Source organism: Siphateles boraxobius, unplaced genomic scaffold, assembly GCF_051911475.1.
Source record: "Siphateles boraxobius isolate OS27281-9 unplaced genomic scaffold, OSU_SipBor_1 65, whole genome shotgun sequence".
Lineage (NCBI taxonomy): Eukaryota > Metazoa > Chordata > Actinopteri > Cypriniformes > Leuciscidae > Siphateles > Siphateles boraxobius.
In genome coordinates this window covers 14,293,616-14,320,280 of record NW_027509192.1, presented here as the reverse complement: position 1 = coordinate 14,320,280, position 26,665 = coordinate 14,293,616, and the positions used below count along the sequence as shown (strand labels likewise).

At 38.5% G+C, this 26,665-nt stretch overlaps 1 protein-coding gene across 6 annotated transcripts in view; it reads left to right on the top strand.

Moving 5' to 3' along the window:
* The window catches only part of scaper (S-phase cyclin A-associated protein in the ER), a 108,877-nt gene that overhangs the window by 4,704 nt on the left and 77,508 nt on the right, over positions 1-26,665 (top strand). For 3 of the 6 annotated variants that reach the window (XM_077211142.1, XM_077211145.1, XM_077211144.1), the window contains exons 2-16: positions 4,542-4,659; positions 7,363-7,439; positions 8,570-8,767; positions 12,953-13,053; positions 13,506-13,622; positions 16,112-16,239; positions 16,336-16,565; positions 17,445-17,771; positions 20,564-20,731; positions 20,852-20,918; positions 21,349-21,466; positions 24,482-24,593; positions 24,928-25,068; positions 25,772-25,927; positions 26,000-26,142. In XM_077211142.1, the coding sequence (XP_077067257.1) occupies positions 4,542-4,659; positions 7,363-7,439; positions 8,570-8,767; positions 12,953-13,053; positions 13,506-13,622; positions 16,112-16,239; positions 16,336-16,565; positions 17,445-17,771; positions 20,564-20,731; positions 20,852-20,918; positions 21,349-21,466; positions 24,482-24,593; positions 24,928-25,068; positions 25,772-25,927; positions 26,000-26,142 (2,201 nt within the window). The remainder of the gene's footprint in view (positions 1-4,541; positions 4,660-7,362; positions 7,440-8,569; positions 8,768-12,952; positions 13,054-13,505; positions 13,623-16,111; positions 16,240-16,335; positions 16,566-17,444; positions 17,772-20,563; positions 20,732-20,851; positions 20,919-21,348; positions 21,467-24,481; positions 24,594-24,927; positions 25,069-25,771; positions 25,928-25,999; positions 26,143-26,665) is intronic. The other 3 variants (XM_077211148.1, XM_077211146.1, XM_077211147.1) reach the window with 1 other exon arrangement.

Genomic DNA, 26,665 nt, shown 5'->3' with positions numbered 1-26,665 from the left:
ATTCCCCTCTGTGATGGAGTATGACTGGCATATGGACAACGAACAAATCAATAATTGGCTATATGCAAATTGTTTGTTTTTTAGTCGTATTAAAATAATGTATCAATCCTGTGTTGCTCACTATCCAGAGTAGCTAAATTTAATGTTTTGGAGGGAGTGATAAGATTTTGAGATACTAAGGGGCTGTTTACACGACACCGTTTTCAACTAAAAATGTATAACTTTTTATGCGTTTTGGCCCTTTTATTAAACGTCGTTTTGGGTGCCTGAAAAGGCAAACTTTTGAAAACGGGTTTCAAAATTAAAGTTTTTGAAAACAGTCTCCATGTAAACAACAAAAACGTAAATCTCTGACGTCATGCATATGCGTTTTACGTGTTCAGTCTATAGTGTTTCATTGCCATCTAATGGCCTGGCAGCAGAATACAGCGTTTCTAGTCGTTTTCGCGGATCCGTGTGAATGGGGATCGTTTTGATCGTTCTGTTATTGATTCTTAATTCTCAAGAATCAATCTTTTGGTCAATGAATGTTGTTTTCAGTTGATGAATGAGCAAAACCTTGTGTCCATCCAATAAATGACAATACGCTTTGTAGGGATGCACCGATATGAACATTTTGGCTGATACCGATAACCGATGATTCTTTATATTTGAAGGCCGATATATTGGTCGATAAACCTAAATTTTTGAGAGTCTGATTACAAAAGTCTCTCACCATTATAAGCCACGTCCCAAGCACTTCAACATAAATCAAACATGTATAGTACAGTAGCCTATTTGAACCGGTATATGTTTTACACTCCTATGGCAAACTTACTTTATTAAAACAAAATTAATTAAATTCCGTTGCCTTACACATAAATAAAATGATGCCTAAATAATGCAAACAAGTCATTGGACAACATAACTTGCGTATAAAGAATCAAAATGCATATGCCATGGATAAATCAAATGGACCATAGCTATGCATGGACCATAATTAAATGATTTAAATTAAACCTTATTGTTGATTTTAAATAAAAAGTAAAAAATTAAAGTGCTAGTTATTATTAATAATGCATTGTTTTTGAAAAAGAAACATCTGAAATTAATATTATTTCAACTGAAGAGCTGAATGAAAACCGGGAAACTGAAAAAGTATTTTTTCCTCAGAATTGTACTTTATAACTCGCAATTGCGAGTTTATATCTCAATTCTGAGAAAAGTAGTCAGTTACGATATTTAAACTCGTAATTGAGAGAAAAAGTTTATATCTGTAATTAGAGATTATTCTTTAGTTGCATATGTCTGTGATTTACTCGGCGTATAGAAAATCAAGCTTTTAATATTGTTTTTGTGTATGTGGTAGAGCTGCACGATTATGACAAAAATCATAATTGCCGATTATTCCCTTGAAATTGTAATTGCGATTATTAATTACGATTATCACAATTTACATTTAATATATATAGGCGTATTATAATACACGTTTACACAAAAATTGTTAACACACACAAGTACTGGTCCCCTTTACTTAACATTCACATAAATTGTAAGAATGACTCATAGTAAAGACTAGAAAAACATTAGGACTATGCTAAAGCAATTAAATAGCAGTCCCAAACTAGTTTTTGTAAATACAATGTTGATATGAGCCACCACAGTCATTTAATAATATAAAAAATAACACAAAGTGAAAATAAAGTGGCATTTTTGGGTTATGGAAACGACAGTTACCATGGTAAATACACAATACTAACAAGAACTGTTAATGAAACAGCTCCTGGTGAATAGAATGAAAATCATACCTGCATGCAAATCCTTCTCAGCTAACACGTGATTTATTGGTATTTTACTTTTATTTCGTGACTTAATAATTGCGCGTGCAATTGAAGAGTGCGTATAACGGCTGACAGGACAGTAAAGTCCGCTTTTCTGAAGTGAAAGACTTTTTATTTAAGCGTATACTTGAGTCACTGCCTGGTATGTCATATTGTGCTGGGTTTTCTGAAGTGAAAGACTTTTTATTTAAGCGTATACTTGCGTCACTGCCTGGTATGTCATATTGTGCTGGGTTTTCTGAAGTGAAAGACTTTTTATTTAAGCGTATACTTGCGTCACTGCCTGGTATGTCATATTGTGCTGGGTTTTCTGAAGTGAAAGACTTTTTATTTAAGCGTATACTTGCGTCACTGCCTGGTATGTCATATTGTGCTGGGTTTTCTGAAGTGAAAGACTTTTTATTTAAGCGTATACTTGCGTCACTGCCTGGTATGTCATATTGTGCTGGGTTTTCTGAAGTGAAAGACTTTTTATTTAAGCGTATACTTGCGTCACTGCCTGGTATGTCATATTGTGCTGGGTTTTCTGAAGTGAAAGACTTTTTATTTAAGCGTATACTTGCGTCACTGCCTGGTATGTCATATTGTGCTGGGTTTTCTGAAGTAGTCGTGATTCGCCTCTCATAACATAATTATGCTCTAAACACACACAAGCAGAGTGGATTTTCTTTTGTATCGCGGCTTTGAACGATTACGTAATCGTGGCATCCGTAATCGTAATCGCAATTAGAAATTCGATTAATTGTGCAGCCCTACTATGTGGTGTTTTTCATATGCTTTAAGACAAACCATGTGTAAATTCACAAGTCAACACCATTGCTGAGTATATTCTCCTTAAAGGGGTCATATGATGATATTTCTTGTTTTCCTTTTTCTTTAGTGTGATGTAGCTGTTTGTGCATGTATAAGATCTGCAGAGTTACAAAGCTCAAAGTGTCAAACCTAAAGAGATATTCTTTATAAAGTTAAGGCTCACAGCCACGCCTTCCTAAAACTGTTCGTTCAAACTCGCCCCACAAATCTACGTCAGTGTGTGCGTATATACGCACATAAATATATACGCAAGGAAAGAAGGCGTAACTTTCATTCTCGCTGTATTGTTGCCGCCATGTTGTGGAGACGCTGTGTTTTTCATTGCGAAAGCCAAACTACTTTGTTTTCGACTGTGCTGCGTATTTTTCGGAGGAATGTTTCCAGAACCTGCGAGAGTACAGGTCCGGCTCTGCACAAAGGCTGATTCTAAAAAGTGAGCAATACATCTTTGCATGTACAGTCTGGCGCTTCTCACAGACACAGCGAGTAAGTATGTTTTCTTATTATAAGAATTTGCTACTGACTATTCAAACATGAGTTTTAAGCAGTATAGAGTAGCACTTGTCGTTTCTACGATCACAAATGCAGACATGGCTTTATGTTTACATAGTGTTCTCACACCCGTAGCGCGGCGCGACGCGTAAAAAGACAGTATAGGTCATTATAATCAGTAATTATGTCCCCAATGAAATAAAACCTTGTTAATCTGATACAATCTGGTCCAGTCGCGCTGGCAAAGTTGATTGATCAGATTCGGGGTGGCGTTGATAAGGTAATACCGACATTATCACCTGTCATTATTGCTTTGGGAGCTGATGTTCCAAATATGGTAAGGGGCGGGACATTTCCGTCACACACTTAAGGAATTTGGGCCAATCACAATGCAATGGATCGCTGGCCAATCAGAGCACACCGCGCTTTTCAGAACGATGAGCTTTGTAAAAGTCGAGGCGTTTCAGCAAGGCAGGGCATAGAGGAGCAACAATAATGTACAGTATCTGTATGTGTAAAAGAATTACTTGTTTTTTTTTTAACCTAAAACCGCGTAAACGCATTGCATTAAACCAAATACACCAAATTATGTTATTTTTATGTTCATTGTACGTTATGTACGTTATATACGTTTATGTACGTTATGTTCACACGTCATTTCACACCTTTAAAACTGCAGTGAACCAAAAACGCGGTTTTGAAATCGCTGGTGTTTCTGACGTCACAAACGACCTTGTAACCAATCAGGTCAACGTGTGATTGTCAAGGAGTGGATCTCTGAGCTGTTGTGAGTGAGTGGAGGCGGGGCTAATTTTGCATATGCATACAACCACTTATTCTAACTGAGTTAAGAGTGTAGAGTTACATTCAAGCTATTTTAAAGCATAAATAAAACCTTTTTTCAAGGCAAAATACTTTAAATATGTTATTTTGGTTATCAAAGATGAGTTTTAAGGGATACGATTATTGACTGCAGGGGGACTTTAACACACATTGTTTACGCCCTCTGGCTATACTTTAAAAACTGAGTATTTGTACATTTATGAAGTGGGCCCATTCACTTTTTGAATGTGGACAAGTAGGCAATGGCTTTCAAAGACTGAATACATTTCCAGTTGAAGATTTGTTCAATAGACACACCGCTGTTTGTCTTCCTAATGGTGCTGTTGACATGATGTTGAATAACCATTAATCTTGACATCACATGTGCTTATATGATTTGCCAGTGGTGATAATTTAAGGTGACAAGAAAGAAGGTGTGAATTATTGGTATTGATTACAATGATAAAATGTCCTTAACTTGGACAGAATAAGTTAATTCTTGCCAGTTGCAAAGAGCAGTATTTCTATTTGTGGGACAAGCATGAAAAGGGCAAGTTTCCCCCCTCGTAACACATGTTTTTCTCCTTGCTACAGGCCTCTTTTCAGCGGTCCAAAAGCCATGACAAGGTGAGGAAGATCGTGGCAGAGGAAGGCCGGGCTGCCCGAAACCTCATCGCATGGAGTGTCCCAGTGGAAAGCAAGGAGGAAGAAGGTTAGATCTGACAAAGTCATGCACACATATAATAATTAATGTTGGTATTTGCAATGCATTTTAATGGTAGATGGGGCCTAGATCCTGAAGTGTGCCTTAGATATGTAAGAATTTTTTTATGAGGAATAATGTTAGCAGATTTTAAACGCTACAAAAAGAAAGAAGTCACTTATGCTCACCAAGGCTTCATTTATTTTATTATAAATAGTATGTCATTTTGTGAAATATTTTCATATTTGATTATATTTTAAAATGTGATTTATTCCTGTGATTAATCAGAATTTTCAGCATCATTACTCCAGTCTTCAGTGTCACATGATCCTTCAGAAATCATTCTGATATGATGATTTGATACTGGTTATTAATGTTGGAAACAGTTGTGCTGCTTTATATTTTTTTGGAACCTGTGATATTTTTTTCAGGATTCATTGATGAATAACAAGTTAAAAAGAGCAGAGCATTTGTTCAAATATTTTCTAACAATACAAATATTTAATATAACTTATCGGTTTAACACATCATTGCTGAATAAAAGTTTTAATTTCTTTCAATAAAAGACAAAAAAAATTACTACCCCAAACTTTTGAACGGTCATCATGTATGTTGTTACAAAATATTTTCTATTTTAAATAAATGCTGTTCTTTAAAAAAAAAAAAAAAAAAATTTTATTCATCAAAGAATCCTGAAAAAACTATGACCGGTTCTAAAAAAAATATTAACCAGCACAACTGTTTCCAACAATAATTAATCAGCATATTAGAATGATTTCTGAAGGATCATGTGACACTAAAGACTGGAGTAATGGCTGATTAAAATTCAGATTTGCATCACAACAATAAATTATGCTTTAAGTATATTAAAATGGCAAACCACATTTTCAATTTTAAATTGAAATTTCGTTGTTTTTTTTCTTTTCTGTGTGAGATTAATATATAAAGCTGTATATATACAGGTGAAACTCGAAAAATTTGAATATCGTGCAAAAGTTATCATTTTGATGATTATGGCTTACAGCTTATGAAAACCCCAAATTCAAAATCTCAGAAAATTAGAAAATTTCATGAACTCAATAAAATAAAAAAAAAGGATTTTAAATACAGAAATGTCGGCCCTCTGAAAAGTATAATCATGCATATGTATATAGTTATAATTAAATATATTATTTTCACATTATAATTTGAATTAATGAAATACACTACTTTTACACGATATTCTAATTTTTCGAGTTTCACCTGTGTGTGTATACCGTATATATATTGCTACTTGTAGTCATAAACGGTCTCACATCCCACTCGGCTCCACACCCATCAGGCAACCGCTTAAAATGCTTCCAGCTTTGTAAAGAGCTTCCATTTGCAAAGCAAATGTAGGCGATGAACAAGTGCTCCAAATCTGTCATCCCCTCTTGTACCTGTAGTTACAGTACGCTCTTTGTCGCAGAGTTTGCGAGATCCTCCTGAGGGTGTATAAGCTGACCCAGATCCTCTGTTTCACTGTCAGCGCTGACAGGTCACCACAGGAGTCTTTTGTTCGCTCGGGACTGCAGTTTGTGCTCTGTCCGAGCAAATTCATCCGGCACTGTGACCGTTTCTGGATCAGGGGTTGTAACCATGAGTGAACTCTTAATAGTTTGAAGTTCTGATTGAGAATCAGTTTTGACCCTTTATATCCTGATAAAGAGGATTATATTGACTAAAGGAGGCTGATCCTAGATGATTACAGAAAGCTGATCTTGTTCTTATAGTGAACACACAATTCAGGCCCTGATCTCAGATCAAAGACACTTTATGAGAGGAAGCACTGGCTGAAAGATGAATAAAACAGAGGAATGTCCAGGTCATACGTCAACCCTAAATTAAAAGAAAAATACATGATAAATGCTTGAAGAAATTGGAGTCTATTTGTTGTCTTTTTTTGCGTTTCAACATTATTTTCATGACTATTAAACATTTTCATCCCATTTCTAATTAGCATTCTATATAAATTAATTTCTTTTTAAGTTTGTTTTTTAGTGTTCATTATTTTTTGTTATTAATAATTCTCATTATATTTATTAGTGTCAAAGTAATTTCTCTCTTTGGACATTCTCTCTGAGACAATTAAAAAAAGTATAAATTACACACATTTACGTACAACTACATACAAATGTTTTATTATACGGTGTAAATAATATTTTTTAAATATGTTTATTTAATTATCTATTTAATTGTAATATATTTTGTTATTCATAAAATAATAAGATAATCAAATGCGTAATGCATTAAATACAATTTAAATAATACATAAAATAATTAAATGTGATCAAATAAATTAATTTTATTTGACTTAATTGGTATTTATTTACAAGTTGTTGTAAATATAAACTGCGTATTGTTTATTGTTTTGCGCCAGTGCTATTCACAATTGCTATGTTCAGTTTTTTTTTTTAATAGCATGCATTATGTAATGACAAATATTTAAATTATTACTATGCTACATTGTAATAATATAACCATCTTGGGACCATCTTTTGTGTGTGTTTCTGACCATTATGTAGAGTTCACAGTGAGCGTTGTTTAATTTTAAAATCTGAAAGTTTAGATCTTGTGCGACTTGGTCTTTTGTTTCACTATTGCTTTGATGTCATCCATCTGAATGTGATATTTTGGACGTATAATGTAATGTGACATTTATCTGCACTGTATTCTTCTGTTCACATGCAGCTAAAGCAAAGATTCACGGTAACAGCAGCACAAGAGCTCAGCGAATCAACGCCGGGCTCCACAGGAACAAAAAGCAGGTGCGAATCATTTATTCCAAATTGTTTTTAGTTTGTAAATCTCTTCATTAAAACCTAAAGTAATTAAAAACACTAATGTGATACAGTACAGTTTATCTCATTGTACAATTTCTCTATTTGCATCCACGACAAATCTGTTAGTTAAGAAACCTGGATAAATGAAAAACAAAAAACCTGGAACATGCATACATCTTGGCTAGTTTATAAATAAGCAAACAGGTCTAAATAAGTTCCCTTTAAGGAAAAGGGATAACTGAACCTGGAAGCTTTGAAGTGGAAAGCTTAAATGAAAAGCTTTTGCTCATGGTAAACACTAGGTGGCGCCAGAGACCTTTTATTTCATCCTCTTGCTCATGGGGTTCTAATTTCCGTTCTTTCATGATTGGACCTCAGTGTTTATATGAGCAGCACACACTGATGCTGTTTGCCCTGTAGAGTTAAAGGGATAGTTCACCCAAAAATGAAAATTGTCTTCATTTATTCACCCTCATGTCGCAAAACCTGTAAGACTTTTGTTCATCTTCGGAACACAAATGAAGATCTTTTTAATTAAATCTGTGGAGATTTATGTCCCTCCATTGACAGCTACGCAACTGAAACTTTGACCCTTTTCAGAAAACTAATCCATATGAATTTAGCGGTTTCTGAAGAGACTCAATTGTTTTATATGACGAACAGGTTTAATTTAGGCTTTTATTCACATAAACATTGATCAACAAACATAAACTGAAGCTCAACAGTAACACGAGAATGAACCTCATTGGTTCTCACGCTCGAGCTTGCGTTTATCATATCTGATGTGTGTTGATGAATGTTTATTGATGAATAAAAGCCTAAATTCGTTCTGTTCATCATATAAAGCAATCAAAAATTTGGACTAAACTGCTTGATTCATATGGAATTAGTTTTACAATCTCTTTATGAACTTTTTGAAGTGGTAGTTGCGTAGCGGTCAATGGAGGGACAGAAATCTCTTAGATTTCATCAAAAAGATCTTCATTCAACGAAAGTTTTACGTGTTTGGAACAACAGAGTAATTAATGACAGAATTTACCCTTTAATAGCAAATGGGGTTCATTTGGTCGAATAAAGGTGTCTAGACCATTTCAAATCTTTTCTGCTCTTAACAGAACTTGGCGCTAGACTGCAAAAATGCTCCCGGATTGATCCTGGACAAAGGATCTGAGAAAAGCCCCACCAAGACTAGACAGCCACGGAAGGTGGACCTCAGAGCACGATACTGGGCTTTCCTGTTCGACAATCTGCGGAGGGCAGTGGACGAGATCTACGTCACCTGCGAATCCGACCAGAGCGTGGTGGAGTGCAGGGTAAGATGAGCAACACTCGTTACTTACGCAGAAAATATCATAGATTTATAATTATGTTTTTTAATTGGTATTGAAATATAATTCAAGTATAATTGTGTGTATTTTTGTATACGAGACATTTTTGTGCTTGTGGCTGCATCTGCACTCTCTGGCCACTAGAGGGAGTGGAGCATTGTGATAAACCTCTTCCTCTGCCTCCTCCTCCTCCTCGCATTCCTTTTGTTTTCTGGTTTGTGTCAGAGAGGGGTTTGGTGAGAGAATTATCACTGCACCTCTCCAGGGCCTTTCTGGAGGGAGTGGAGATGGATGACATGTGTAAACAAAGGGCCCCCCACCCCACTCCTTCCGTGTGTGTGTGTGTGTGTGTGTGCGCGGGGGCTTGGGGTACGAGGTCTAGGTAACGTCCCAAAACACTTTTTCCACCCCAGGTTCATTGTTTAGTTTTAGGAAAAGCAAAAGGCTGATTGCAAGACATGTACTACAGTCAGCCACTATGACCAATAACCTCTCAGCACGCAACCATCGCAATAACGATTCGTCACTTCAAGTTGATCAACAGTGTTTTTGTGTCCGGTCTGGTCTTGAGACCTGTGTCGGCAAACATGTGTTTGAACTGTTAGCTTTGGTTGGCAGAGCCCATGTCAGGGCACTTACTTTGTTTACCCTGGCAGGTATGGCGCTTGGCTGTGTTTGGGCCCATCGTCCACACTTTACACTGCTGGCTCTGATTTATCGATTGGCGTGTAATCTGGAATTATGCTGAGCTGGGTTCGGCCAACCGCTCGAAGCTAACCGGCCCCCTTTGTGGTTACCTTGTTGACAGCCGGCCTGCGCGAATGTGCATAAACACTCCGGCCGCGCATTGCCATGTCCGGCGGGCCTGTTCACACTCTCTGGCCCATGCTCTGCTCCAGATCTTTAGCTCACTGTCATGTGACAGTAGGGGATTGTCTGTAGGCCTACAGTAGGAAAAATTTCCTTGGAGCTGTTGAAATCCAGGACTTTTCACATACACATAACCGCTCTTTTATGAAGATATAAATCTGTGATTCAGCACTTCATTGACTTGTATGTATTTTACCAGCACACTCTTTGTGGTGCATAGGTGCATGAAATGATTTGGTCCTCATCAGAATCTCTCTTAATTTTACATTCAAAAATTACAATTTTGCCATTTTAAACTTCTAACCTGTAAGATGTATTATTCTGCAGAACAAAAGTACATATTTTTGTCCATACAAAGCCAATGGCGTCCAAAACTGTCTCTTTTATAAAAATGTAAAAATATATTTAAAGACGATATGAAAATGATTTAGCAGAATATTTAATGGAAAGTAACGAGAGCAACAATTGTTTTTATCCAGCGAAATTTTATTATTTGTTACATTAGGTTGTGACTTTTTTTTGTTAATGTTGTCCCTTCCCACATGACCTTGATGACATCAGCAGAACAGATTTTTTTTTCAGATTACTACATTTTTGATGAAAAAATTGTAAAATAAACGACTTGCTGCTTTTTAATTTAACATACTGATAAATCAGGCCTAATAAAAAGTGTTAAATTCATGTTGTGTTCAGTACAGCATTTGCCATAAATAATTTTAGCTTATTCATAAGTATCTTATCCAGTACAAAGCAAAAAGGTTTGTTTTCCAGTATTTAATTCCACCTGTGTTTCTGATTCTTTATCCTCTTGCCAGTGATGGTTGGTCTGACACCCTTGATTTGGTCCGGTGACTTGATTTATTTTCATATTCAAGTAACGCCCACATCTTTAACCCACAGCCCAGAGGACTAATTAGTTCTTATCAGGCCGCTCCCTCGTCCCAGGCCTGATTTATGTCATATCAGCCCATGGGCGAGACAACTCTAACTCTCATGCCCGCATTCACACAAGTGAAAGAGAGGTGTAATATTCCAGAATTTTATTTGTGGGGTTGAGGGGTCATTTCATTTTTTCATTTGATCGAATAACCCCGTAAGACATTTTTAAAGTCTTAAGTATTCTCCTGTCAAATTTCTTCAATAAGTGTAAACAGAACATTCCAAAATAAACTGAATTTCATGCTAAATGTGTAAGGATTTTTTATGGCACTCCAGCTGTTTCCTGTCCGCTTGTTCTTTCTCAGCTATTGCATTATGGGTCAGCATCGTCCTCTGCCATGCCCTGGTGTTGTTAACTACCCCTAATCAACAGGCCTGCTTCTGGACACATCTTTCACTGGGCCTGACTCCTCTATTAACTAAAAGCACTGTGGACTTCTCCTCGATCGCCACTCCCCCATTACCGCCCATTAATCTCACACACACGCCTGTTTCACAGCATCGCCTGCCGTCCCCCACTTACTCCAGAGCATCAGTCATACCTCAGCCCCTGATCCTGTTGTGTATGCACCTGAACCGTGTCTCAGTGTACAGGAGCTATAAGTATTCTCGACTACCTCACGATATGATGCACATTGCGATACATGTCAACACATTGTGATGCATTGCAACTGAATCCCAATTGAAACTGCACCAAACATGCGAGGAAGACACTATGTGTCTGCAAGAGAGAGGGAATCTGAAGGATCAGTTTCAAACTCTGCTGTGCACTCCACTTTTATCCAGTAAGGCTCATAAAAGCGGCATTGAACCCTCTGAGAAATGCTAATTTGTACATAGTTAGTCTGGCATAGCCAGACGTTCAGACTGACGGCAGAAGGTCTGAACTCCATAGCAGCTTTCATTGGCCAAGAACCGCCCAGAGGCCGTCTTACTGACATGTAAAGCAACCAATCACAGTTAGTCTTGTTCCACGTCTTGTTTAGGGGTGTGCAAATGTAACGTCAATGTCCCCACATTAACAGGCCGGTGTGGAAAACTCTTGGATACATTTGAAAGAGTCTATGCCACAAACTTTACATACTTCACATACTTTTAAAAATCCAGCATTCAGTTGATCCTGATAAGCGCTCCTTGTCACCGTTGGAAACACTATAGCATTCTTCCATGAGGGGGTTTGGCATAACGGCAACACGACACACGTCTCCCGGACATCCTGTAGAATTCAACCATTCAAATGACGACTTCGAAACTGTTTCCAGATAAGTGTGCCATATGCATGAGATGTTCAGCCAACGGTCCGTGGCATGATGTCTGAGGCTGAGACTAGGTTCTTGATGACGTTCTGCTATATTAATAGATTTATATGAAATGATACAAGCACATAAATCAAGGCTGGCATCAAGATTTTGGACAGATTTCAACATCCAAGCAGGTTTCCTGTAATTTTAAGAGCCTGTGGTAGGTCTAGGGTTGTAGACCTGTTCTAATCTGTGATGTGGCAAGGCTTTGCGACACTCTCTAGCGTCTTTGTTGGAGTCAAGGGATTCCCCAGAGTCCCCGCGGCGCTCCCAGATCAAATATCGGATGGACAATGAACATTTCGTCATTCGCTGCACACTCTTTGCCAGTAACTTGAAATGATTACAGCCTCAATCAGATTTGCCAGCCCCCTTTTGCAAGGCTAATTGGTAATTTCAGCTGCACCTCTTGTGGAAGACCACTGAGGCGGGAAAGAGCCGCAGCAATCTTTTTCTTTTTCTTTTTGTCCCCTCCTGGCATTTGTGAATGGAGTGTTTCGGAAGAGTGGGAGGGTGTGTGAGATGTGCTCCAGTAGCTTCAGATGCCCACTCTTTAGTAGAGACAACAGGGTGTTGGTTTACACCAGCTCCTCAGTGTGAACAAGAATTCGGGGCTCGTCCAGGAATCCTCTTACCTGAGAGTTCACTAGATTCTGTTGGGGGTCTTGGCTGGGGCCCTGCTCATTGTTCTTTCAGACATGCCACAAAAGAGACATCAGGGTGGGGGGACGATCTGCCCCTCTTGCATGGTCAGATAAGGCCTCTGGGGTCACGGCTTGATTTGGAAATGCTCTGTATTTAGTTATGTTTACAGGTTGTTCCAATACTGGCATGGCTTATTTAGGACAGTTGTTGCCACTTTGGACTTTTTTCTTAGCTCATAGATCAACCCATTTTGTCAGGTTTTTGCAAGAACATCCTTTCCATGTATGAATGACACTGCCTTTTTTTGGGTTGGTTTGTGCTTAAGTACATATGTGAGTTACTACAGAATTACATGCAACTCTGATATCTCATCGCGGCCTTTAAAACTGACATCACACATGCTCTCCACCCCCAGGAGGTGCTCATGATGTTGGATAACTATGTCCGAGATTTCAAAGCTCTAATTGACTGGATCCAACTACAGGAGAAGCTGGAAAAAACAGATGCTCAGAACAGGTGATAACATGCATGCTTATGCATATATATACACACTCACACACAAGGCCTTTCATGATTATAACATACTCGGACCATATACACAAGCCTGCACCGGTGAGTCTTTTTTACACTGTAGTTTGAATTGTGATCCTTTCAGCCTGATCAATGTTTAATTTGAGGTGATTCAGTGTCTCACCTCTTTACATAATGATTAAGTGACTACAACACTAGTACATTGATAATGGAATAAAAACCAGAGCTTGAAAGCGAGAAATTGTCAATTTGTACAAATCTCCTTAAAAACGCTCCGGACATATCCACAGAATTTGAATGCGCATCCTTTAGAAGCACATGTGTATTCCCTGCTCCTTGCATTTTCAATATTTTTGGGAATTCTTTTAGCTGCTAGATGTTTGGGTCCTGTTCTGAATCAGTACCTTCCTTTGAATTTTTTTTCCTTGTCCCTGCAGGCCCACATCTTTGGCTTGGGAAGTTCGAAAGATGTCACCAGGACGACATGTGATGTCCAGCCCTTCGTCAGACCGGATTGTACCATCTCCTGGTGTTCGCCGTGCCCTCAATTTTGGGTAGGCCAATCCAGTCACATTGACCACAGCTAAGATCACAAACATTTCTCCCAAGTACTCACAAGAACTTTCTTTACCAATCTGGAACTTTAGCTCTTTTATATTCTTACCAGAGGTACTCTAACCAAACGGACCATATGGTTCTGCCCCATATGCCATGGTAACTTTGGCATTATGGCATGGTAAATATGCCATTAAAAATATTGTGTTTTAAGTTATAAAATGTCAACAAAATGTTTTGTAAGTAATTATTGGTATCCAATTACTGGGTACTATATTTTAGGGATGGTTAAAAGTAGGGCTGCAACAACTGATTATTATCAATAACGAATTTGATCATCGATTAGTCGCGTCTGCGCACTGTGCTTGGAAACCATCAGCCAAACACACCGCTTTACAGTAGTAAATACCCATTTCCATGGACAAAACACATATGGAAAATAGCGGAGGACACAGAGTGAGCTGGTGCGGAAAAGGTACATAATCCAAGATGTCCGAAACATGAGAATTCTTTATATTTCTAAGCGCTTCAAACTAAAGCATAAACGTTTCCCGTGTCTTGCCCTGTCATGCTTTGCTGTTTAAAGGCCATGGTGCAGGTTAAACATCACTGTTGATTAATGGGTACATAAAGCAGTCAAGATATGTATATAAAGTTAGAAATGTCTCCAAAATGGTGTTAAAGTCCGGTTTTTGTAGTTTTTGGTAAGTGACGGTAAATTTTTACGCAACTCAGCGATGAGGTAGACGTGGTGGATAGCCTCAGCCTTTCTCAGCTACTAGAAGTCAGTGTTAGAACTAGTTCTAACACTGACTATGGCGTCTAACTGGGATGAGGAAGAGGTGGCGAGACCCACAGTTAACATTTATGATGGCCCACAGCCATATAATTAATAAATAAATGCATGGTCAGAGGAGAATGACTGGAGAGTTGATGGAGTGTCCTGGTGAGTTGCTACCATTTAGAACCAAAGCAATGACCGCTGGAGCTAGTAGTCTATGAACAGCAGTGCATACAATAACAACTTTTTTTTTTTACTGTCAGTGAATAGCATCGAGTGAAAGTCAACGTTTTCTTTATATATAGTGACAGTGATTATGTCGTTGGCTCAGATAAGTACCCTAAACTTAGAAGATCTATAAATAGAAGGTATATTATGCTAGCTATGGGCTAGCTTGACAGTCCAACCTGTGAACCCCTAGTGTTTATTTCTAAGCTTTTACCTCTTTCTCCGGTGAAAATGTTGTTTGCAAACGTAGCCGACGCCGAGTAGGCTGGTCATGTCTTCAGTGTGATTATTGTTGATTGTGCCAACTAGTTTTCCTTGTGATTGATTGTCATTGACACCGCCAGGCTTACCGGGAGAGGGAGTGAGTAGTAAGCGTCTGTGTCGCTGTGTTTGGCAGGTGTCTGTGTGGGTGGTGTAGTCCCATGGAAACTGTGGTGGAGAGCTTGTGTTGTAGGGAGGTCAGTGCGCGTTTTTGTCGCTGGTCGAGGACCTCGCCCCGCGGCCAGCAGATGTGTAGCAATGTTCAGGGAAGAAGGAGGCGGGAACCGGCGAACAATCAAAATATACTTTATCTAAAATAAAACAAACAAAACAAAATACCGCTAGCAGCCCCTCGCGGACGACTGCTGGCTACCGAAAATAAACAAAGATCTGCCTGCAGCCCCTCGCGGACGACTGCTGGCTAAAATGAAATACAAAAACCAAAACACAACTAAAACACAGGCCTGTTCCTCTCTCGATCATCAACGTCGTAACTCCTCCTCCTTTATGCCTCCGCTCCTCCGTGAGAGATGCGAGACCATGACCATTGTCTCTGTTGGCAAACTCCTACTAGAGGATCAAGAAATTAGGCTCCCTGCATTTTTAACTGATGGTGTGAAGGAAGACAATTGATAATCTGATTAAAATGCCACTGAATGTTCAGATGGAGAAATCAATGGCAGATATGATACATATCTTGGCCTCACCACGAGACTGGAAAGACTACGCCCGTCTGGCAGAGACTAGGTGGAGAAGGGGAATCGATCCGCATCGGCCTAAGCGTTTTGTTTAATGCAATTTTTGCTGGGTTCTCCTCAGGCCTTGCGCCTGAGATTGTGGGGGGTGTGGATCTAAGTGTGGTTAAAGACTGCTGAAGCACGGGCATCCATGTCTGTATTACACTGTAATTGGATGCCTCAGGAAATGGATATCGATCAAGACGGAGGGCCCTCAGTCTGAAGTTTCCATTGTAGTTCCCAATGTTTGAGGATGCCCGATGCAATAATGCAGAGTGTGTGGCACGCTGCAGGCATGATGGCTAGCAGGCTAGCCATAGAAAGTGGAACTATTTTAATCTATAGTTAAAATTCATTGATGTAAAATCATTTGTATTTCTTAAATTGTGCCATTAGCGATGAAGAACAACACTTGGCTAGTGTCCCAGGTCTTTTGAATATGAGACCCCTCGTTTTATATGGTTTGTGTGTATGTTTATAGGGGTCCCCCTCCGACTTTGGCTGTGGCACGTTTCTCCCACACTGGACCAAGCTGGGCTGATCGTGTCAAGTCTTCCCAGTCCCTTCCTGTCCCCAGCCAAAGTGTCAACATCCCTGTTGAAAAACCAGGTGAATTGATCTTCTCTATTTACAGTCATTTATTTTCAAAACCAAATATTTCTGTATTATTTGTGTGTTTATGTATATATGTACGTTCATACTTAGCAAAGAAAGACGCAGAGGGCTGGGAGACCGTGCAGCGTGGGCGTTCTATGAGGCCAAGGGCCAAGGTAAGCCCCGTTCTGGCCCATGTAAGCCCCAAAGACGACAGTGACAAGGAGAACCAGCAGATCCAGGAGCCCTCACGCCAGGAAAAATCTCAGGAGGTGAAGGAGCAAGAGCAACCCATTCCCCAAGAGCAGAGCCAAGAGATGGAAAAGACCTCTGTCATTGAGGTACTGATGTCAACCAGCCTCTCTTCATTAATTATTCAGGGCCCAGGGATAGATATGAAGGCTCTGTAACATCAGAATGTTTTTGTTTGGTCAATGTGTGTTCATAGATACACTGTCCAGACAAAGCAGTATCAAGTGTACAAGCATCGATTTTGTAAATGTTTATCAGATATAATGAGGTCTATTAAATATTGACAATACAGTGTCTTTGATTGCATTTAGGGAATATGCCGAAGCCAATAGCTCTGCTGCAAAACCTAGTAAGCTCCAACGTTATCTACTTCCTTCTAAGGCAGCACCCTCACTGAAATAGAACATCATTTGTAAAAACCCTTAAAAGTAGTGCTCCTACAATAATGTCACAATACTCCAATTGGCAGAGAATAGCACATTGTTCAGGATTAAATTAATCTTTTATCCATCACCTTGATTTTTTTTTCTCTAAGCTTGTCACAATGCATTGTGGGATTGTCTTCTCCAAAGAGGATACATTTGATGCTGTCTTAGAATGTGGCCAAAATGTAATAGTGAGCAGAAAAATTAAGTTGCCTAACTTTTGGAACAGCCTTCACATCAAAAGCCTTGTCTTGAAATTCATCCTCTAGGCAAGCTTGCTAGGGTTTTAAAACGGAGCATGTAGTTGAGATTGTAGTTACTCAAAATGACTTGTTTGCATGTTTGTGGTATTTTATAGTACGGTTCTTGGTATGCTACATGTTTGTTGTGAAATGCATGATGATGTGTAATTATTTAGCATGCTGTGTTTCTTTAGTTGTGTTTGTTTTATCTGCCAAATGGTCTGTCATACAGATGTGGCAAGGAGTGCCTTGACATGCATGTGTTCATATTTGTGTATTCATCTGTGTGTACATTGCGCAGCCCACAGCAGAAAGTATTGAAGAGCCAGAGCAGAGTGTCAGCGCCCCCTCTGAGGAAACGCCACCCCCCATTTCCGACCCCGTGCCACCCCCTACTTCTCTGCCTTCGCAGGCCCAGTGCCCAGACTTGGCTTCCGATTCAGGCCCTCCTCCTGTATCCCTTTCCCAACTGGAGGAGCTGAGTACTGGGCAAGCCAAAGAAGAGAAGGGGACGGAGGGGTCGGTGTGGAAGGTCGCGGCACCATCGGCAAAAGCGGAGGCAGCGGTCTACATTCCCCTGGCAGTGATGACACTGGAGAGCATGCTGGACCCCACAGAACTTTCTACTGTGAGTGCTGAGAGACACAGGCCAGGGTCAGGACTGCCGCCTAAACAAAGTCAATCCCAAAAACCTCCAGGCTAGGCAGGGTTACCCCCTCCCTCCTCCTTTCTCTCAGCAAGTAGGGCGTAAATGTGTGTGTGTGATGACGGGGGTGAGCAAGTATCCACCGTGAGTAGAGAACAGGAGGGCCCAGTGTTTTCAGAGAGTTGCCGCAGTTGCTCAAGTTTTTATTTTGGGCTTATCAAGTGTCCCCTGCACCATTTAAACGACTTGACTGATTTTGAACCCATGGGCTCTCGTTGACCTTGACCTCCCCTTGAGCCTTGACCTCCAAAAATGTTGCTACAAATATCAAATATGCCACCAAATAGCCCCCTTTTCCACCAAAATTGTTCTTTTCCTGGATGCGGTGCATGGCTAGGGGATCTGCAGATATCTGTTGAGATTCGGCCCCCTTCTCATCTGACCAATTACACTATATTATTAGTTCTTAGTTCAAGAGGAATAACCAAATTGTCTGTGGAATAGGGGTATCTAAATTTACAGATACCAGATCGAAATCCAAGTACAAAAATCACATTTCTCTCCAGCAACCAACCAGCTGCAAAATGTTTTGCTTGAACTTTTCTCCAAGTTCAAGACCATTGATTGGTTTTGATATTTGACCCACAGATGTGTGCCAAATGGCACCTAGTTTTTTTTACACGAGATGGCTGTAAAAATGATATGGCAACTCCTGTTGTGGCGTTCCGCTTGTCTCCTGTCTCACCCTTTTTAAGAGAAACCTCCAAGGGGTTAATTAATGCTAGACCCACAGCATTTTCTATTGAGCTACCGGCTTCCATTTCTAAAACGGGTGTTGGCCTCTGTACAAAACCCAGTCTGAAACAATGGAGATGGATGAGGTTTAAATGCTCAGACAGGAGCACAATCTCAGTCGTGTCGGAATCCGGAATCATTGCTTCCGAGGTCCAGACACCACCTCTCTGGGTGGGTCAGATAAGCCCTGCTCTGTTTAGACTCCAGATCTAAGACCAGCAGGCGGACTGTTGAGAGAAATCCACCTCTTATTATGCTTGTTAGCATGACGTCTGACACTGACCTCAGCGCAGCTCCGGGCGTCTCCATCTTCTCCCACGGTCCTTCTGAAATTGGCACTCTGCATACTGTTCACTCGTCAGGTTCTGAAAATGGGGGTCAAGTGTTGTGCCCTCTGATGGCAGTGGGTAGGATACTTTTTCCAAAATATTTTGGCAATTTACCAGTCATCACGAGTCATGAAGACTCACAGGTGCACCCATGGAATGAATGTATTGCAAAAAATTGCCCCTCAACAAACCCCTCTTTTGTTACCACCCTAAAATGAGCATAAACCCCTCTGCCTGCAGGTAACTGTTCCAAAACTAGAGCCACCTAATGTGGGCTTTACAGGGTATTTTGGTACTGGGGTCTAAAAATGAAAATAGTCATAACCTTCATGTCGTTTTAAACTGTATTTTGTAGAACAAAAGAAGATATTTAGAATTGTTTTGTCCGCACAATGATAGTCAATGGGGTCCAATGTTTTTTAGACCCCAGTGTTATAAAAAAAAAAAAACTATATTGTGTGAGACAAAAGACGTGCCAGGCATGTGACCGTTGCAATGTCATTATTATGATCATTGGTCACGTGACAGTTAAGAACGCATGAACATATTGTCAATGTTGTTTATAGTGGTTCTCATAAGCATTTTGACAAAAAAAAATCTTAATTTTATGTATTTTCTGCATTTCAATTTAGATTAGAGTTTTAATATATTAATAATAATGAATTCATTAATTAAAATACTTTAAGTCATCCTGCGGCCCCCAGGTTAAGAACCATTGCTTTAAATTGACCAAGTCAAATGCACTGTTCAAAATGATGGTTTTGAATTGCTTGAAATATGAATGGAATCACTTAAGAAGAAGAAAATACCGTTAAGTGCAACATGTGCAGTGCAAATCTGTTACATAAGCTACATAAAATTATATTGAGAACATTACAATTGTCTGCTTGGGACATGGCTTTTAATGGTGAGACTTTTGTTTTTGTAATCAGGCTCTCAAAAAGTAAAAAAAAAAATTTGGATTTAGATTTATCCGCCAATATATCAGTTATCGGTACCGGACAAAATATTCATATCGGAGCATCCCTAATGTCATCTTACTTAAAACCCTTGATCTGTGTGACACAAGTCTTTACAAATCATTACAAATTAACACATTTTGTCAAGTGAGCTACATATGTGGAGAGCGCAGTGAATCGCTAAAAACGTCTTTTAGCCGTGACTATAGTAACATTACAACATGGCCTCTCATACCTTATTGCTTAAATACGTTGTATCATACCAAATACGAATACTATCACATCTCCTCATTTTCATTGTGGCTGTATGCTGCATGATTTCGTTATGCTTCCCCGTGTGTGGTTTTTGCGATTGATTGTGTTTATGGCGTGTATTATCATTTCATTTGGTCTGTTTAGTTTCTTAAAACATCTTTGGCATTTTGTAAAGTTTTGTGGTAAGGTTTTGCAGGCTTCCACCAAACATTTAAAATTTGATTGCATTAAATGTTTGAAATACAGAAATAAAAGTCTAGCCTAATTTCAGATAAAGTGTTAAATTAATTGCACGTGTCTTAATTGAAGTTGTGCTGCCTGGGCATGTACTCAAAAGCCTGATGTGGCTAACTTGGTGCTTTACTGCACATTTCGTGCCTCTGTTTGGGTTGGTGACTTCAATGGCTCAGTGCGAGTTTGTTGTGCCTGTTGTCAGCCTCAATCCATGGCTGAAGTTTTGGCTAAGAAGGAAGAGCTGGCCGACCGCCTGGAAAAAGCTAACGAAGAGGCAATCGCGAGTGCCATCGCTGAGGAGGAACAGCTGACACGGGAGATCCAAGCGGAGAACAACGAACTGGAGACGGACAACGAAAGCGACTTCTCTGTAAGTCAACGACCCTAGTAGTTTATATGAGTAATGTAATCACAATGATATACATTTTCTTAGCTTGTTTAGTGTTTTCTGGATTTAGTATGATTTTTTTGTTATTTTGCTCTCTTGAAGGCAAGTATCGGGAGTGGAAGTTGTGGCTTGAACTTAGACTGGAGTGAGATGCTAGCTGATTATGAAGGTAATTATGTAATTAGCATCTGCATTGCTAAGTTGTACAGTAAGTCTATAAGTTAACTTTGTTTATAGCAAGAAAATGAAATGGGCCAAATTGCGGAACATTTATTTTCCACAATATTTTCTCAAAAGTAGTTAACTTTAACTAGGTTATCGGCTGGGACATTTTGTTGTTACTTCTGAAAAACATTCCTAATTGGTCTTTATTACTTTTTACATAAAATAACAATTGAATTACTACTTCTGTCATATTTTTAATTTTGTTTTTACTGTTGACAAGCATTTTTCCTCTGGACATCATGTAATTTAATCAAATTACATAAACTGCTTTTCTTGCAAAACTGGATGCTGATAACCTCAAAATGACAGGTATGATATATCGGTCTAACACTTCTTGTAAATGTGTTATTGCATCACTTTGCTTTTTCTGACAGCTCGAGAGCCATGGCGTCAGAGCACGTCCTGGGGTGACATAGTGGAGGAGGAGCCAGCCCGCCCACCGGGCCATGGCATTCACATGCATGAGAAGCTGTCCTCTCCTTCACGCAAACGGTAACAAAGTCACACAGTCCCATTTGTTACAGAATAAGGTAACACTTTATTTAGATGGTCCACTTTAGACTTTCTGCTAACTACAAGTAAATTTGCAACTACATGTCAACTAGCAGCATTCTGCTTAATATCTGCTAACACTTTATTTTGATGTTCAATTGACTAAGTAATTTTGCAGCTTCATGTCAGCTAACTCTCATTAGATCAATGCTGGGTAGATTAAAGTTACAAACTGTAGTCAGTTACTGATTCTAAAGTACATGACAAAAAATGTAAGTAGTAATGTAATCCATTACATTACAAATTTAAAGGGATAGTTCACTCAAAAATTAAAATAAGCCATCCTAGGGGTGTATATGACATTCTTCCTTCAAATCGGAGTTATATTAAAAATTGTCAAAAGAGTAACACTTGACGATGTATGACGTAGCGTAAGCTTTGACGCCTCTCGCGGTTCAAACAAACAGGGCTGGGCAACCGTGTTCGTCATTACGTTGTGCGTCAAGTTCAAGTGTTACTCTTTTGGCTTAAGTCGACTTACGTACGGCCGTCTGCCGGAAGCTAGTTATTTCAGTCGATAAAGTTTTAAATATGGATATTTTTCTTACACGAACGCATGGCTTCACTTCAGAAGGACTTTATTAACCCGCCAGAGCCGGTTCGAGCTTTTATTATGGATGGATGCGCTTTGATGGACTTCTAAAAAATATACCCATTGACTCCCATTATAACGCTTGGAAGTGCCAGGATATTTCTTAATATAACTCCGATTGTATTCATCTGAAAGAAGAATGTCATATACACCCAGGATGGCTTCAGGGTGAGTAAATTCATTTCATTTTTGGGGGAACTATCCCTTTAAGGTAAACAGACTACTTTTTGATTACTTTTAGATTACTTTTGACCCAACTTGTTTATCACATTGTATTGAATAGGATAATATCGTACCATATTGATATTAAAAAAAAGAGAAAGAAAATAATATTTTTTATCAACAACATGAACTGCTTTAAGAAATTGCATCATGTCAGGGTTTCCCAGACTGGAGATTGTGATGGAACAGCAGGGGGTTTGTGACTTTAGAAAAGCTAGTAATTAAATAATTCACAAACATTTTTTTTTATTAAAAAAGTGATAATAAATAATGTGTGTTTAATAAAAAAAAGACATAGCAATACATGGTTAAATAACTTACTGAGGGATAATTCAAATAATAATTAATTTGTTTGTCTGGAGTTGATTCAATATGCAATGTTAAGAAAACACTTCTTAAAAGTGAAGCGATTTCTTTCACTCAGTTGTCAAATGCTTTGTGGCCTGTCAATTTTCCATGATTATAGCCACCCGACTAGTGGCTGATCTGTGTGTGTGATTTCACAAATCTAGAAGACTTTCTGAATGTATATAAGCGATATGCTTTTTTTATTTTTTAGAAAGGAAAATTTAAAACATGAAAAAGAAGAATTAGGGAGAATCAATGAATTGTGATTACTACGGGGCAGTTTTATGCTTGATTCTGATTGATTGATTGATGCTCCCAAACAGAAAATCTTCTGACTAATTAGTAACTTTTCAACTACATGTCAATGTTAGCACCTAACCCTAGCCTAACAGTCTTATACAGTCGTCTACTAATACTCTGAATTAGTTGTAGCATGAAGTTGCAAAGTTACTTATACTTAGTAAAGCGTCTAAAGTGGACCATCGAAATAAAGTGTAAATCAGAATAATGTTAAGGAGCTTTACTTCTGTTCTAAAAGCTTGCATCTTTTTTTTGTTAAGAAAAAAATGATAGTTAAAGCTGCAGTCCGTAAAAAATTTTTTGTTCAAAATGTAAAAAATGTATATAATAAGCGAGTACATCATGAATCCATTTTCCAAACCGTATTTTTGTCTTATCCTGAATCACTACGGTACAACTATAATAAGTGTTTATATTGGGACTATTTTAGACTGGTACGGGTCATACCACTGCGAGTAGCCCAGTGCCTGCGTGACTCGTCATAGACATTAACAGAGAGAAGTAACTCTGGCTACAGTGTTCTTTCACGAGACGCATGCAGTTCTGTTTATTAACAACTAGAGCGCCAAGAGTTACGGACTGCAGCTTTAAGTGACGTATGCAATTTTCATCACTAGACAGAATTGCAGAAATTGTGTTTAAAAACAATTTTCAAATGCTCATTTCATCTTCTGTTGTTCAGGAAAACAGGTAGTTCTGTTCCCAAACTCACACCTTTGTCACAGTGTTATGTTAACTCAAACAAAAAGGTGACAGGTGCCAATAGTTGCAAAACAAAAACTGCAATAAACTGTAAAAAAACAAAAACAAAAAAAACAGCCAGAATTGCAACAAATTCACATGAAAAACAAAAACCAGAATTGTTAGATTTTAACACAAATTCTAAATTGTGCAATCCTTCCATACAATTGTAAATTGTGTGTTTACGTCTCATAGTTTTAACTTTGTTTATTCGCGGAATTACGAGATCTAAACGCACAATTCTTAGAAAAAGTTCAGAACTGGGACAAATTCACAATTGCAGATTTGTGTGATGTGTAAACTCAAAACTTGCTTGAAATAAAGTCCGAATTTTGAGAATTTTTCACTCTTTTTGTGTCTGAAACCGACTTCTATTCAATTGTGATCCTACACTTTGTAATATTTTGTGATGCTTGATAGCACTGTGCTCAATCACAAATGTAAAAATGTTATTCTTATAGCTCTCAATTTAATCAGTCAATTTAGTCTATTATATAAAAAAAATCAATCATGCCCATTTACACATTACCCTGCATTCAATTAAAATCTTTTGCCACCTTTTTGTAATGTCAGTTGTAATGCTTTCATCTGCCATCTAGTGTAATGTCTTTGAATGCATCATTTATTTATATTCATTTGAGGGCATTGTTTAGTAAATGGATATTTGTGATTTTTAGTTGTGGTTAATTAATCAGAATTTCATTTGAAAATGGATTGGCAACATCAAAATGGGTTTCGCTGTTTGTTGTCAGAACCATTGCAGAGTCGAAGAAGAAGCATGAGGAGAAGCAACTTAAAGCCCAGCAGCTCCGAGCCAAACTGAGAGAAGAGAAGACACACAAGCTGCAGAAACTCATGGAAAGAGTATGTTTTTCCCTTTAACACCTGTAGACACCGCTCATTTAGCCTCTCCTGGCCTGCCTCGGCCACAGGGGAAAATCATATTCGCATAGATGTTGAAAGAATCACTTAACAGCCATTTTAGTCGTTCAGGGTGATTTACTCATAAAACTGATGTTGGTAAGAATATGTTTGTTTTTGTTCTGCTCCATTCTTGTATGAAGATTGAGATCTAAGACCATATCGCATGTTTATGTATCTGCACATGAAGTGGACCACTAACATGTGTCATTCACACTCCTGACAAGTTTGACTTCTAGATCACTTTGTCGGGATTTGATCTTTTCGTGTGTCTCAGGAGAAGGAGGTGAGGAAGTGGAAAGAGGAGCTGTTGGATCAGAGGAGGAAGATGATGGAGGAGAAACTGCTTCATGCTGAATTCAAACGAGAGCTTCAACTGCAGGCCATCGTAAAGAAAGCACAGGAAGAAGAGGCGAAGGTCAGAAGTTCCTAAGAGGCTAAAACTGAGATTTCTTTCTTTTTTCAAGCGTGAAACCGTAGTGATATCACTATTCCTTTTGCGCAAACTTGGAGATTTTCTTCAGAAAATGTAACCCTCTGTTGCTCTTCCCGTGTAGGTCAAAATTTACCTTTTTTTTTATTTTTTTATTAAATTAATGTACAATATTTTAGTTCGATAATGTTTTTTAAATCTTTTTTTACTTTTAGGGAGTTTTATGGTAGTAAATTATATTTACGCTGTATTTATAATACATCCTTTAGGGCACAGACTTAAGTGTGATTTCTTTTCAAAGACGACACTTGGCAGATTATTGCTGAAGGGGAAAAAAGTTAAAACTTAAACTATTTTATGTTTATTGTTATGAAAACTGTGTAAAAAAACCCTTTTTTAATTTTTATATGAAATATATATTTTTTAAAACATGTTTTACTCTAAAACTGTGAAAAAATAAATAAACAAGTTCTAAAGTTGTTTCAAAATTTGAGCCTGATATCTCAAAAAATTAGCTTTCAGTAAGATTTTGTTTGGCTGCAGTACCAACATTTTTTACTAGATGAAATTCGTCTCCCATTCATTTCCAATGCCGTAATTTTTGACCGCGAGGACCACAAGTGTTATATAGTTCCATAGAAAATCTCTGTGCTAAGAATATTTTGGTTTATGTTTGTGATTTGTGTAGGTGAATGAGATCGCGTTCATCAACACTCTGGAAGCCCAGAACAAGAGGCACGATGTCCTGGCTAAACTAAACGAATACGAACAACGGCTCAATGAGCTGCAGGAGGAACGCCAGCGGAGGCAGGAAGAAAAACAAGCCAGGGATGAAGCCGTTCAGGTATTAAACTAGTCTCTGTGTTCCCCTTATTTGTTTCGTGCTTTAAATGTGTAACCGTGTGCTCTTTTTCAGGAGCGTAAACGGGTTTTGGAGGCGGAGCGACAGGCACGTGTGGAGGAGCTTCGGATGAAGAGACGGGAACAAGAGGCTAGAATCGAGCAGCAGAAGCAGGAGAAAGAGAGGGCGAGGGAAGACGCAGCACGAGAGAGAGCCAGGTCAGCATCATGTCCTGTCAAACACACCAAAATACTGATTCAGCAAAACACAAGGCCAATGCTAAAGACCCAAAGGAATAGGCTTTGAGAAACTGTCTGATTTAGGGAATGTTTTAATCTGTAACTCTTAACCGAAATATATACTACAGTTCAAATTAATAATTCTATTCAGCAAAGGCACATTCAATTTATTAAAAGTGACACTAAATAAAAAGATTTCTGTTTCAAACAAATGCTGTTTTTTTTACTTTTTAATTCATCAAAGAATCCTTAAAAATGTATCTTAGTCAGTGTTGGGTAAGTTACTCAAAAAAAGTAATCCACTACAAATTACTACTTTAAAATTGTAATTTGATTACATTACTGATTACTGCATGTAAAAAGTAATCAGATTACTTATTACTTTACTTTCAAGTTACTTTGAAAAACTATTAAAACTACAAGAATACACTACAAAGTGAAGCTCAGTTCTTTCCGTAATTTAATATTGCAGACATCCCAAGTCTCCCACATATTGATAGCG